The sequence below is a fragment of the Mastigoproctus giganteus genome, chromosome 9, assembly GCF_048544385.1.
Source record: "Mastigoproctus giganteus isolate SK-2022 chromosome 9, ASM4854438v1, whole genome shotgun sequence".
Classification (NCBI taxonomy): Eukaryota; Metazoa; Arthropoda; class Arachnida; order Uropygi; family Thelyphonidae; genus Mastigoproctus; species Mastigoproctus giganteus.
The window spans coordinates 209,898,984-209,912,504 of NC_143583.1; the positions used below are offsets into that span (position 1 = coordinate 209,898,984).

The window sequence follows — 13,521 nt, forward strand, 5'->3', positions numbered from 1 at the left end:
AGACTTGGGGTTTTCGTCCCGCAAACGGGCAAATCGGACATAGAAGATTTCCATTTTATCGAATATTTAGTAATGACACAAAATCTTTTACAAAAGTTGTCCTCTTGGGTTGATGGGGGTTTTTACTTACGATTACTAACTAAACCGTGTGGATTTGGAAATTAATCCTGAGTGGCAGTATGTCCCATACTACCTTACTGGAAAGGTTCCGGTTCAAATCCAGAAATTGAGTCGAGAAACTTAATTGGCCTTTCTGCGCTGAACTGAGTTAATCTGTCTCATAAACTGGACAGAAGAACACAGAAACACTAGCGCCTAATAAGACTTCGAAATTATCCAAATGAATTGACTTTGAAGTGATCTACAGCCACCTCAACCCTCTGAACCTGATCAATCCCAATCAAGTTCAATTCATCAATCCTAAACTCTTAAATTTTTACGTAGTGTACACCGTTCGCACTTTACTAAGCTAATGCGTATATTCAAGAAATAATCCAGCCTTAAGACTGTTCATAAACTTCTTGTAAATGAATCTTCGTTTCTCTCTCACCATAACTTTCTGTACGGCAGGTTTCTGAAATATAAAGATGACAGAAATTATTTCCAGAAAAAATGCAAAAACTTTTTACTCCATTTCTTCGATTATTCTTCAGAAAGAGAACTTAAATGAGCCGGCATTCTCCAGAGTTGTATTTCTTAGTAAAAGCGTTTAAGATGAACCCAAGTAAGGGATGTCCTAATTGGTACTGCCTTCCACGACATTGCCAAATGGAAACGGAGATCTACGAAGACGCACTCACCTCCTATCGCCTCGCATCACTCTTCCTCTTTCCTCCCGCAGCGCGATGCCTCTCCCTCCTATTGGCCAGCCGGTGGCATTAAGGCGCGAGCAGTGGGTGGAGCGATTAACAGCAGTTGGCGAAGGAGACGGAAGGCGAAAGGGAGAGCGAGAGGAGAGAGGATGGAAGGGGGGATCGCAATATAGAGAAATAGCGTTCCTTCCGTAAAAACCAGTCGGCTTTTAGACTGCGCGAATGGCCGTTTACGGTAGCTAAGTGTAGCGGAAAGATCGAGAGAAGATGGAAGCGCATTGTACCTCAGCATCCTTTCGACCTATCGTTGCTCCGACCACGACTTTCGGTTACGGACTCCATGGACACATTTTTCCGCCTCCTGTGTTGTCTGTGGGCGAGCCCACTCGCACGTGTCCTCTGCCCATGCCGCAGATGATGGCCCCCACCACCACGGAATACAACATCACGGGGACCTTTCTCTCGGACAGACCCCTCTTGTTTCCAACGTCGACAGCTGATGCTGCTGAAATCCGCGTGCCTTCTCCGCCATCACAACACTGTCGGTCGCCGTCTCCCGCCAGGGATGGAACCCCAACCCCACGACCCATAGGACTGCACGGAGCACTATCGTCAGCTAGCGATGCAGGCAACACTGACGGAGCAGACACTGCGGACGAGCACCAAACCGCCAGCACGGATGACGAGTTCTCCCCTCGGGACATTGAAATCGAAGTTGGTAAGTTTGCTTCTTTCGTTTGACCCCCGCGCATTCTTAGTTCTTTCCTCCTTTATGTAATCATACACTACTTGTGTTTCATCTCTCCAACTTCGAATTCATTATTACTTTCTGACATTTACTTTAACTATCGTTAAAGTAAAAACTATTGTAATTGTCTTGCGACAATTACAACAGTTTTTGTTTGAAATACAAATGCAAAACAACATTCCTAATTGAGTGAACCTCAAGTTGATTTATTTTCAGTCTTCTACTTTCCTCTATTTTTAACTCTGAATTCTTTCTCTCTATCTGAGGAAATAGGTGTGAGAGAGAGAGAGAGAAAGAGGCAGAGGAAGGAGTGAGAAGTTCTGCGTGCTGCTATTATTCTCTCTCTCTCTCTCTCTTATATTTTCTACTGGCCGAACTCTCTACCAAACCATCAATTAGCCTTACTGAACTTTTTGAAATGTTTCATATCATTAATCCTTTTTTCTTTAATTTCGGAAGATGCTGTCACGGTCCCCCTCCCCCACTCAAACCAAAAGTGGATTAGGATATTTATGGCCGAAATAAAATACAAGCAAATAAAATCGAAAGCCATAAAGATGCTGAAAAGCACTGAAACTGTAATATGGCGAGCAATTATATTTAGATTGGCAATGTTTATTGATTTTCTATGCATTCATTCTTCCGCATGACCAATTATAATACAGTATATATATACAATCAAAAATTTTGACACTACTAAGAAATGAGGGATTTATGTAGTCTGTGACCTGGCGCACGAATTTTTAAAAGCCCTAAAATAAACACTACACCCCCGGAAAAATGTGGCCCTGCTTATGCGACGTTGAGCTTAATATAAAATACGTTTAATAAGAAATTTCTGAATTATAGAAATCCAAGTAGCATCCGAAACGGAACCTGTTGAACGGAAAACACGAGTTTTCCGGGGGGAACCGTGCAGCCCTCGTCTGAGACTGACTAACTCAGTTGTGATAAAGGCCCATAAAAATTCCTCACGCCATCAACGGGACTCGGACTCATGTTTTCCCCACCCGGTGTGGGAAAGATGGAGAATCTACCAACTGTGCTATCCAAGAGGGTATTTGTTATTGGAAACTTGCCAGAATCTAACTGCCATTCAACCCGATCAATGCAGATTAAGTAACTGCCTTTCTACCTGGCCTTTCCCACCAACTAGGAATTTGTGGATTACAGAGAGCTATAGCTTAATGGCGGCTTACAATCTAAACAAAATTAATGACGATGTCCAGCCACAGGAAATTTAAATTTCAGAATCTGCAATTCCTTTTTTGTTGTCATTTTTAAGCGCAAATGCGTAAAGCTCCTATTGTCTTCACCATGTCCCTCCGTCCACGTATAACGACTCCACTCGTAGTGAAAAGTTTCATGAAATTTCATATTTGGTTCTTTCTAAAATCAGACTAATAGAAACTGGTAATTCTTTTACAGATGTCTGGAGCTTATATTTAAAAATGAAACTGTTTCAGATGTTCGATTTTGGTCCAATTCCGGTTCCATCATCTCCCGGCCTGAAGTTCCCTCTTCAAAAACACTGCTATAAATTCTGGACACCACTCCGATCCACTTTAAGATTTCAGGACTTCTTTTCAATATTCTCAGGAGCCGTTGGGTTTGATACAACGTGCTATTTTCCCTGCACCTTTCTCAACTTTAAAAGATCAGCTACAAACCTCACGGTTAACCAAATAAAATTTTGAGGAATACTTTTTAAGTATAGCTATAGACATTTTTAATGTCTGTGGCACGTTATGTTCAATATATTCTAACTTGTCAAAACTTTCAACTAATTTTTATGGATTACACAAATATTTATTGTAACGTTTACTGTCTCGGTTCTACAGAGAAAAAACAAGTTGGTTACTATATTTCAGTGCGTTATATTTCAGGCGCGTTCGAATTTTTTTTTTTTTTTTTTCATTTCCGGTGATTGAAAAATAAATATATTTATCCACTTTTCAATTAAATATTAAGATTATAACTACATGCAAACTCTATGGAAAAAAGAAATAATAATTACCGGATTTCTATTTGTCCAACTTTAATGAAATTTGGAATTGCTCCACAAATATTTTTAAAAGATACAAATTTAAAATTTCACGAATATCCGTAAGCTGGGAGTACCTCGGTTAAATGCGGTTGAACAGACAGATGGACATGTAAAAGACAATAGAAACATATACATATACATTCAGTGATCACTGAATTATGGCCATCCCAGTAGTAATTACCTATGCTCACAGTATGTGAGCATAGCTCATTACTACTGGGATGGCCATAATTCGCAATTCCCATTTCACGGTGTCTGTGAGATGAGGTTCCAGAGGAACTCATTTCACAGACATTGAGGACCATGAACTAGCGTAACATCCCAAGTGACCTCGTCGATTTACACATTTTGGCATGGACTGTTGCAGATATCCCAAATCTCCACTGTTCTAATATAGTGCGCGGGGGGGTGTATGAACTGCCTTTTCTTATGCCTGTAAAAAATAAAACGATCCTAAGGCAAACTGACATGATAATACAACGATGAAATATGAAAGCAATTGTCAATCATTAAGCTATAAGATACTTTACTGCTTTACATGCCCTCGCGGGTTGCACGGCGGTTATAATTACCATTCTCCCTCGTGGGGTACAAAACACCTGAATTCGAATCCCGTCAATGACACTGAGAAAGTTTTATGAGCCTTTTTCGTAAGGTGGCTGAGTTAGTTGGCCTCGGGCGAAGGTTACATAGTTTTATCGTCCAGCAAACCGACCGAAGATTTTGAAAGTATGTGACCAGTACCGCTTGTGGCAAGGCCCTATCAACTTTCTCACGTGCTTTTTTTGTTCAGAAACTTCCTGCCCTCTCATTGTGGAACATTGAACCAACCACATTCTAAGTCACTGCGACTTATTCTGACACAATTTGCGACTAGATCGTTTCTCACTCTGTTGCCAAGGGCAGGGACTCAGCTAGCGCTTTGCTCCTGAATGAATCATCTTACCGCCCTAATCAATTACCTTCTAACTACTGGCAACATAGGAGTTAACTCTTGTCAAGAATACGCCTTGAGAACTACCCGGTATTGCATTTATCTTTAGTATAAGTAATCAATAACATCTTCTCTGAAAGGTGAACACCCCCCCCCCCTCCACATGAACTTCAGTAGAAGACTACCAGTACCAAAACAGCGTCTCCCCACTCTGTCAGAGTAGAACCCATTTCATCTTCCAATAACTATCCATTCAGATTGTCCATAAGAGTTCATGGCGCCCTCACTACTAAAAAAAATTTCACGGTTCTTGTTGATTTCTAAAATCTAAACCTAAAATCAAATTTATCTGAAATTACCCTTGAAATCACTACTACTTTCGATTCTACAAACCTTGACCATTTCTCCTTTTGATTCAACACTTCTACTTAATAAAAGACTTTTCTTTAGCTTTCATAAAACAAATGAAACTTATCTTTTCTTCCGCTTCCCCCCCTTATCTTATCCCTTTTTTTCCCTTATCCGCTTTACTTTTCACCTTAATCTTCATTTTCTGTTTTTGGAATAGAACTTCCTATCCTATGTAATCCACGAAGTCCTCCTCTTCTCTGACCAGTACAACGCAAGTTAGAGTTTCAATTCTCTTACATGAGAATCTTGCGAACTTCTGAATTCAATAACTTTCTGAATTTCTTTAATCCCAAGCTGAATCCCCTCTAAACAAATTTTTAGCAAACAAACTCTTCCCTGTGGATATCAACGTGGAAGTGCTTCAAATTAACTGCACATGACATCCTTAAAATTTCTTGGAATGTTCTTCAAAGACAAACTAAATTTAAGCATCACATTCCGGCATTAACTAAAAAAAAAAAAAACTTTTTTTCATGGTTCCTCGTGTTCGACTTCAAAAACAGACAGAAAACAATCGTGAAATTAATCAATATTCATTTTTCTGTGGTTTTACCGATATGGGGTCGTTTTCTCCCTCCAAATCGAAGTGTATAAGTTTGCAAAGTTCATTTCTTTATTAATTAAATTATTAAAATGGCTACTGTAAACACATCGCTGGCTCATGCTCTGCAGTCGATTGTGTCTCCATCTATCCAAAAATTATATTCGAACGTTCATTCATTAAGTAATTCTAAAAATACAGTGGTGTGCAAAACTTAAGGATCAACACTATTTCTAAAGGTTTCAACCACAAAATCAAACGAAACAGACTGTGGCGATTTGCATAACTGTGGCCGTTCAGCAGAAAGCTGGTGCACGTGCAAACATTTGAATCGTGATGAGAGGGCTCACATAAACAGATAAAAGCAGCAGTTCAGCAGTTAAGTGCGAATTACCGAATGGCGAGCACGATTGTTACAGATGTTCGATTGGTTTCATAGAGTGCTACGGACAACAAAATGGCCAGTGGACAATATCTCGATGACTTTACCAGGAGTCGAATAATTGGGAAGCTCGAGGAAGGTCGAAGTGCGAGGAGTGTGGCTGCAGAGTTCGGTATCGCCCATAGCATCGTCTCACGTGCGTGGTCGGCCTTCAGAACGAGAGGTACAGCTGTTCGAAGGACCGTGGTCGTCCACGAAAAACAACGCCCAATGATGACCTCTATATACTCCTACAGGCCAAGAGGGACCGACACCAAACAGCGGGATCCATTGCAAACCAGTGCAAAGGACGCAGGATAACGCGGTTTGCTGTTGCCAGGCGACTCTACAAAGGTGGACTGTTTGCCCGACGGCCAGTACGCTGTGTCCTTTTAACACATGCCCATCGGAGACACCGTTTACATTGGTGCATCGAACACAATGACTGGACAGCAGCGCAATGGGGTAAGGTATTGTGAGAGTAGATTTAGTCTCAGCAGCGATTCTGGACGTCAGCTAATTTGGCGAGAGGTTGGCACACGATATCACCCCACAAATATCACTGAAAGGGATCGATATGGCGGTCGAGGTGTTCTCGCCTGGGGAGGCGTTGTCTTGGATGGACGTACACAATTCCAGATACTGGAAGGAGGTACTGTAACCGGTGCACGCTACTGTACTGAGATAATCCTTCACCATGTGTGTCTGTTCCGAGGTGCCATTGGCCCCGAGTTCGTGTTTATGGAGCATAACGCCACACCCCATCGTTCTGCAGCTGTTGATATTCTTTTGGAAAGTGAGGACATTGTTCGTATTGGTTGGCCTGCCCGTTCCCCTCCGATCTAAATCCCATCGAACACAAATGGGACACTCTGGGGAGGCGCCTAGCGGCACGTCCACACCCATCAGAAAATGTTCACCAGCTGAAGATGGCGCTGACAGAGGGATGGACGATGCTACCGCAAGAACTTATCAACATTGTTCTAAGTATGGACAAGCAGTGCAAGCCTGCATCGACATTAAGGGTGGCTATATCTGATACTGAAGACCACCTCTTTCCTTTGTTCTATCTTTGGCAGTGATGCATCTGTATCATGACAGCCAGTGATATGTTGCCATTTTTGAATAAAGTCCCTCTGTACCGTTTTGTTTCCGTTGTTGTGTTGGTGTTGTTTCCGTCATAATTTCTGTACCTCACGAGGTTCCTTTGGCATGCTTTTCCCATATCCAGGCCACTCCCATTAGAAGCTACAGGTGAAAACCCGACTGTCCTTAAGTTTTGCACACCAGTGTACATTCTTAAATGGTTTCGTTCCACTTGAGTAGTGCCATTGCTAAGAATGTGTGTATTTATCTCCAAACCAATTAAAGCTATGAGTCATCCACATATTTTTGCCTGTAACTGAGTGTATTCTCTTTTCAATTACCTTGTTTTTTGGAGTTAAACAAGGAAGACAAAGCCATGCAACCCGTTTGAGGCCAACTAACTGAACCACGTTTTGAAAGACGCTGATAAAATTTCCTAATGTTGTTGACAGTATTCAACCCTAAGCCAGTGTTGGAAAGACCGTAATTCTATCTACCTGATACTTGTGAGGGCCCGTTGACACGATATCGGATTTAGACGAGTCACTCGAAATGGAGTGATGTACCAATGATTTCACGTGTTTTTACGTTCTCCTGAAAAATGTTTGCAGCACTGGATTTGTAGCATGGGATCTTGTTGGTAGATGGCATGGAATTGTCCTACATGCGAATATAGCACGTCACCAAGTGCTATTAAGTATTACGGCTAACGACGCCAGTCCACACAACACAACATAGTGGTGTGGTGAGGACTGACGTCGTTGAAGCACAAAGCTATGACGCTACCCAACTTCAGCCCAAACTACGTAAATTTAATTTTAAAAAATAGTTTTACATGAAAACCGAAGAAAACAGCTTCCAGCTTTTTTCCATAAGACACCAGGAGATTATTCCCAAATCGAATCAATACCGCAAACTTGCACGTCCGGCCACCTAAATTACATATTGTCTGGATGTATTTGTATCCAAATTAAAAGAAATGGCAAAGAAGGATAAGTAAAATTAGAAAAACAATATCATATCCAGATAGATAATGGTGCTATATGAAATTGTAGAAGCTAATATGATTCTAGTGATGGTGCAGCAGCAGCAGTAACACTATTAGCTACCTAAGCTAACAATATCACTACACTGCTCGACAAAATTAACAGAACAAAATGATTTTCATGAATTTTTTTTGTGAACAGTATCAGCGAATGCGAATATTTGATACTATATGCATTCTGGCATGGAAATGCCGATTATTCAATAGAAATCGATCTACAATCTAACAGAGCCACATATTATGTAATTATTCATGCCTATAAAAACACGGGTTGTGACCACATCAATTCATGGCCATTTTTTTTTTTTTTTTTTTTTTTTTTTGGCTTGCTCAGTGGGACAGCCACATCTCCACTACTCAGGATGGCAAGTCGTCATTTAGATGATTTTCTGAGATGGTGGGCCGTTGAACGATTTCAAACCGGGCAGTCGCAGGCGGAGGTGGCACTTTGGTTTAATGTGTCACGCAGTGTCATCTCAGCACTTGGAATCAGTTTCAAGAGACAGGAACGATTACAAGAAGAGCTGGCCAAGGTTGCCCGAGGGTTAACATCAACCAGAACAGACCGCTATCTGGCTCTAACAAGATGGAACCCTACGATGTCCTGTCATCAACCGTCTCTTGAGGTTGCCGTGACCATATTGGAAAACATTTCCAACTTGACTGTGTTAAGAAGGCTCAATTCAAGTTGGTTCTAAGCAAGGAAGTGAGGTTTGCAGCCCGGTAACCCCAAACCATCGCAGAGTTCGTCGAAACTGTGCCATGAACATGTGACATGGAGCCCTGACAAATGGGGTACAGTTTTGTTCTCTGATGAGTCCCATTTTAGCCTACAAGCAGATTCTAGACCAGGCAAGGGCAAACTATGGCCCGCGGGCCGCATGCTGCCCGACGCACATTTTTGTGTGGCCCGCGAGCTTTAATTGCATTTTCGAAAAAAGTTTACTTATTTTATGCCTTTTGCGACGCCTTTTTGAAAAATAAATTTGTATATGTAATATATTATAGAATTTGCCGACTTGTAAATTGTTTTATCATCTCTGATACTTCAAATTGAGATAGAATTTGAAATTGTGCGCGAACCGGAGCCAGGCAATGGGCGCTTTTATAACGGTATAATTTGCGATTATAAACTAACCGCGAGAAACTACGGTAACAGACAACCGGTTATGACAACAACAGAGTGGCGGAGTAATAGGATAGGACTGCTGACCGGCCGCAGTTCCAATCTGTTTTCTCTGACGGTCATCCCGCAGTTGTTTTTTTGCGCTATCTTCGGTTATCATCTTGGTGCCAGTAGCGATAAAAATAATATTTACGCCCTTTTAAAAATGAATAAAAAACGAAAAATTCAACAAGAGCATCGTGTCTTCAATGAAGAGTGGAAAACAAAATATTTTTTTGCTAACATAAATAACGAGCCTATTTGTCTCATCTTCCGGGAGAGTGTCTCAGTGTTGAAAGAGTACAATATTAAAAGACATTTCACTACTAAACATTCCGAATATGGTGCCAATTTAACTCCGGAAGCGAGAAAGAAAACTGCTGATGGATTGATTCAAAATTTATCTAGACAAGAAAATGTGTACGCGGCTAACTAAGGAACAAGAAGCTACTGTAGAGGCAAGTTTTGTTATTTCTCATATAATTGCAAAAAGCAACGAGCCTTTTTCTGATGGAGACTATATTAAAGAATGTATGACTGAAGCTTGTGGAATTATATGTCCTGACATTAAACACAAATTTGAGAATATAAGTTTATCTCGGTGAATCGTAGTAAGAAGAATTGAATGTATCGATACAAATTTGAATGAGTAATTATTATCAGTATTAGAATCCATAACATGGTACTCGATAGCTCTCGACGAAAGTAACGACCAAAAGAATACTGCGCAGTTATTAATTTTCATACGTGGTTGTACCTCTAATTTTGAAATGATTGAAGAGCTTCTTTCAATGGAATCTCTTAAAGACCAAACAACGGGAGCTGATATATTTGGAAAAGTTGAAAAATGCTTAACAAGTTATAATTTACAATGGAACAAAATGGTAAGCGTAACAACTGACGGAGCAGCAAGTTTGACAGGTAAAAATGTGGGAGCGTTAAAGAAAATTCGGGATAAAATTTGTGAAAATTATCCCGATTATAATTTACAATTCATTGTATTATATATCGACAAGTATTATATAAAAATGTGTTAAAAGTTGAACATGTCACATGTATTATTAAACCAGTAAATTTAATACGATCGAGGGGGCTGAAACACAGACAATTCGTTAATTTTCTTCAAGATATTGAATCCGAGTACACAGACATTCCTTATCTTTTTTTTTTTTTTTTTTGTTAGTTATTGGCGCATCGGCTTCTGTGGCCATAATGCACCTCCCAAAGTTTTTTCAGTACTTTGATCCAAGCTCGAGGCGGGATTCGAACCCGCGACCTTTGGGTTACCAGGCAGGCACTTTACCCACCCGGCTAGCCCGGTCGGCTATTCCTTAAAATTGTCAAATTCGATGGCTTAGCTTAGGAAAAGTTCTTAGGCGAGTATGGGATCTTAAAGATGACATCATTCTATTGTTAAAACTGAAAAATATTATTGACTTTCCCGAATTAACCGATAATAACTGGATTTGTGATTTTGCGTTTACCCTGGACATCGTGACACACTTAAATAATTTCAAAACCGTGTTACAAGGGAAAAATTTATACGCCTTAAGGATATGGTAAAAAGTTTGAATGGATTTCGATTAAAACTCCAGTTGTTCCTTCGACATTTATTAATTAGCAAGGTAGACCACTTTCCAACCAGGAAGTTGCTGAAGATTCCAGAAAATAAATTTGAAAAATATTGTGAAATTATCAACGCAAAATATTGTGAAATGACGACTTTTCACGAAGATTTGGCGACTTCCGAAAATTTGAGACAAGTTTGGCAATAGTGCGCGACCCATTTTCAATAGAAATTGATAGTGCACCGAGTGAACTTACAGCTTCAGATTATAGATCTGCAGTGTGACACCGATTTAAGGGAATTGCACCGTCGTGAGGAAATCTGTAAATTTTACAATTCGGACAAATTCGACGAACTTAAAGATTTTGCCCGAAAAATGTTGGTTATTTTTGGATCAACCTACATATGTGAACAAACATTTTCGATCATGAATCTAAATAAAAATTCTTTACGATCAAGCGTCACCGATGAACATTTACAAGCAATTTTAAGAATCTCAACTACAAAATTAACACCCGAAATTAAAAAAATGTTAAAATATGTAAAACAGTTCCATTCATCTCATTAAATTCTTGGTTGTTAGATAATTTTTTTTATGTTATATTTCTTCTTCATGATAACAAATAATATATATCTAAAAATAGTATTTTACGTGCGGCCCACCTTTTCGAATTCCTAATGTGGCCCTTCAGCCAAAAAGTTTGCCCAGGCCTGTTCTAGACGTTAATTCATTTGGAGACAAAGAGGAATGTAGTACCATCGCTCTAACATCAGGGAAAGGAACACTTATGGTGCAGGCGGTGCCTGCACCATAAGTGATCATTATTCCCCCACACAAGATAATTTTATCTTGTGTGGGGGAATAATGATCAACGACTGCGCCCCTCTTCATGATTTTGATAAAGGTCCATAACTCCGCAATGGTACCGACAGGTGGGTGCGGTTGACCCAGATTTTCTTTTCATGCACAACAACGCTACTGCACATAGAGTTCAAGTGGTGCTGGAATAACTTGAAATGAAGGTATCCAACGACTGCTGTGGCCAGCACGATCACCATACTTAAATCCGATCGAACATGTGCGAGACGCCCTTTGACGTCGCATTGTAAGCCGACAGCCAGTTCCTCATCACTTGGTGATGAGAATGCGATTTGTTGCCACGGAACCTTATAGGCACCCTTATATTGAACATGGTTCACCGCTGTTAGGCCTGTTTAACTGTTGGAGGGTTCATACGCCGTACTGATGTCATGTTACCATATTTTTGAGCATCTTGAATCGACATCTTTGATAATTCTTATACAACTCCTAAAATGACCCTTGTACCTGTCCGAACTTTATCGCTGTTTCCTCATTTCATCGTTATTCCATGATACACCACCATACCCAATTTTGTCCTGCTTCATCGCAAGCTGCACGAGTTATACCTCGTTTTGTACATGTACTGATAATTTTGTGGAACAGTGCAGTTAACTCCTTAAGTCATTACATCAATACTGGAGTCCTCTGCCTTCCTCCGGCTTTATGTAGGTGTTAAGCGCCAGAGCAACTAAGACTGTGGTGTCATAACATTATTTGCAATAGAATGCATTCTTTGAGGGGATTTGCTTATTCTTTGGATAAAAACTGTTCTGGAAAAAAAAAAAAATCACGCAACTCTAAAACTAAGTAGGCCATGTTAAAAGAAAAAAAAAAGTCTAATCGAAATTCCTCCTGTTAAGAGAAGATTCAAACCCAGGCCATTTAAATTCACAGGAATCGCAACCATGGTACTATTCGCAAATGTTTGGAGAGGAAAAAGAGCTGTTCTAGTTCCACTCTCAGAAAGTAAAATAACAAATCACGGTGGTGTCAAATTCAGATAAAATTCATCCCCCCTCCAGTGAAAACATATAGCTCTCCTTAATTTTACACATTTTATTTTGAGCTTTTATGCACGTCAATCAAGTTTTCCTCTTCCTTCAGTTGCCTAATTGCAAGTCTAAGAACGTCACATCGATGCTATTTATTTGTTAGGTTCGCCAGTCACATCAGCTGGATTGTACCGTTTCCATTGGGCAAATGTCCTCCTTGGCCTACTCTTTACCTTCTTCGTTTTCATGGACGAAAACATGTCCTTATCTCCAAACTTGATTTCTTGCATAATTTTGATACTCCGATTTCGCCGTCCCTAAGTTTTCTATGGTTTCGTTATAAATCACCTTAATAATTTTATCACACCAATCTCAGTTTCTTTCTGCTAATAATAATTCTCAAATGCCGCTTTGTTCTGTCTTGCCTCTTAAATCCCGTTTCATTCATCTTATGTCATACGTCCTAAATTGAACAAATTCACTCATATTTTCGATGATGAGTGTCTTTAAAGCAATTGCATAACTCGAGCGTTTTTCTCCAATTGATAGAGTCCAATAAGTTAAACTGCTTTAGTTCCACAATAACTTTACAAACAACGAAATTACAAATTTGCTGCCCTTAACTACCAAAACCGGATTCATCGTTGTCCACGTTAAGACACTATGGTCATTCGCCGCTCTTTACATATTTACTGCCTCAAAACAGCTTCAATCAGAAGCACAGTCCCCTTCTTTCTCTGTCCATTATACAGAGAACGAGAAAACTCGTTGTATAAGAATGATGAAAAGTCTCAATTATTCAGCATTCGTTTACTTAATCTATCTCTAGCTCGAATTCTTATACTTTATTAACAACATACATTTTGTACATAATTAACCAAAGAAGAAAA

At 40.0% G+C, this 13,521-nt stretch overlaps 1 protein-coding gene across 1 annotated transcript in view; it reads left to right on the forward strand.

The window, feature by feature from the left end:
- The first annotated feature begins 1,032 nt into the window (after positions 1-1,032).
- LOC150081090 (uncharacterized) overlaps positions 1,033-13,521 on the forward strand; it is a 56,651-nt gene continuing 44,162 nt past the window's right edge. The window contains exon 1 of the mRNA XM_090380913.1: positions 1,033-1,530. Coding sequence (XP_090237039.1) covers positions 1,080-1,530 — 451 coding nt within the window. The 5' untranslated portion in view covers positions 1,033-1,079. The remainder of the gene's footprint in view (positions 1,531-13,521) is intronic.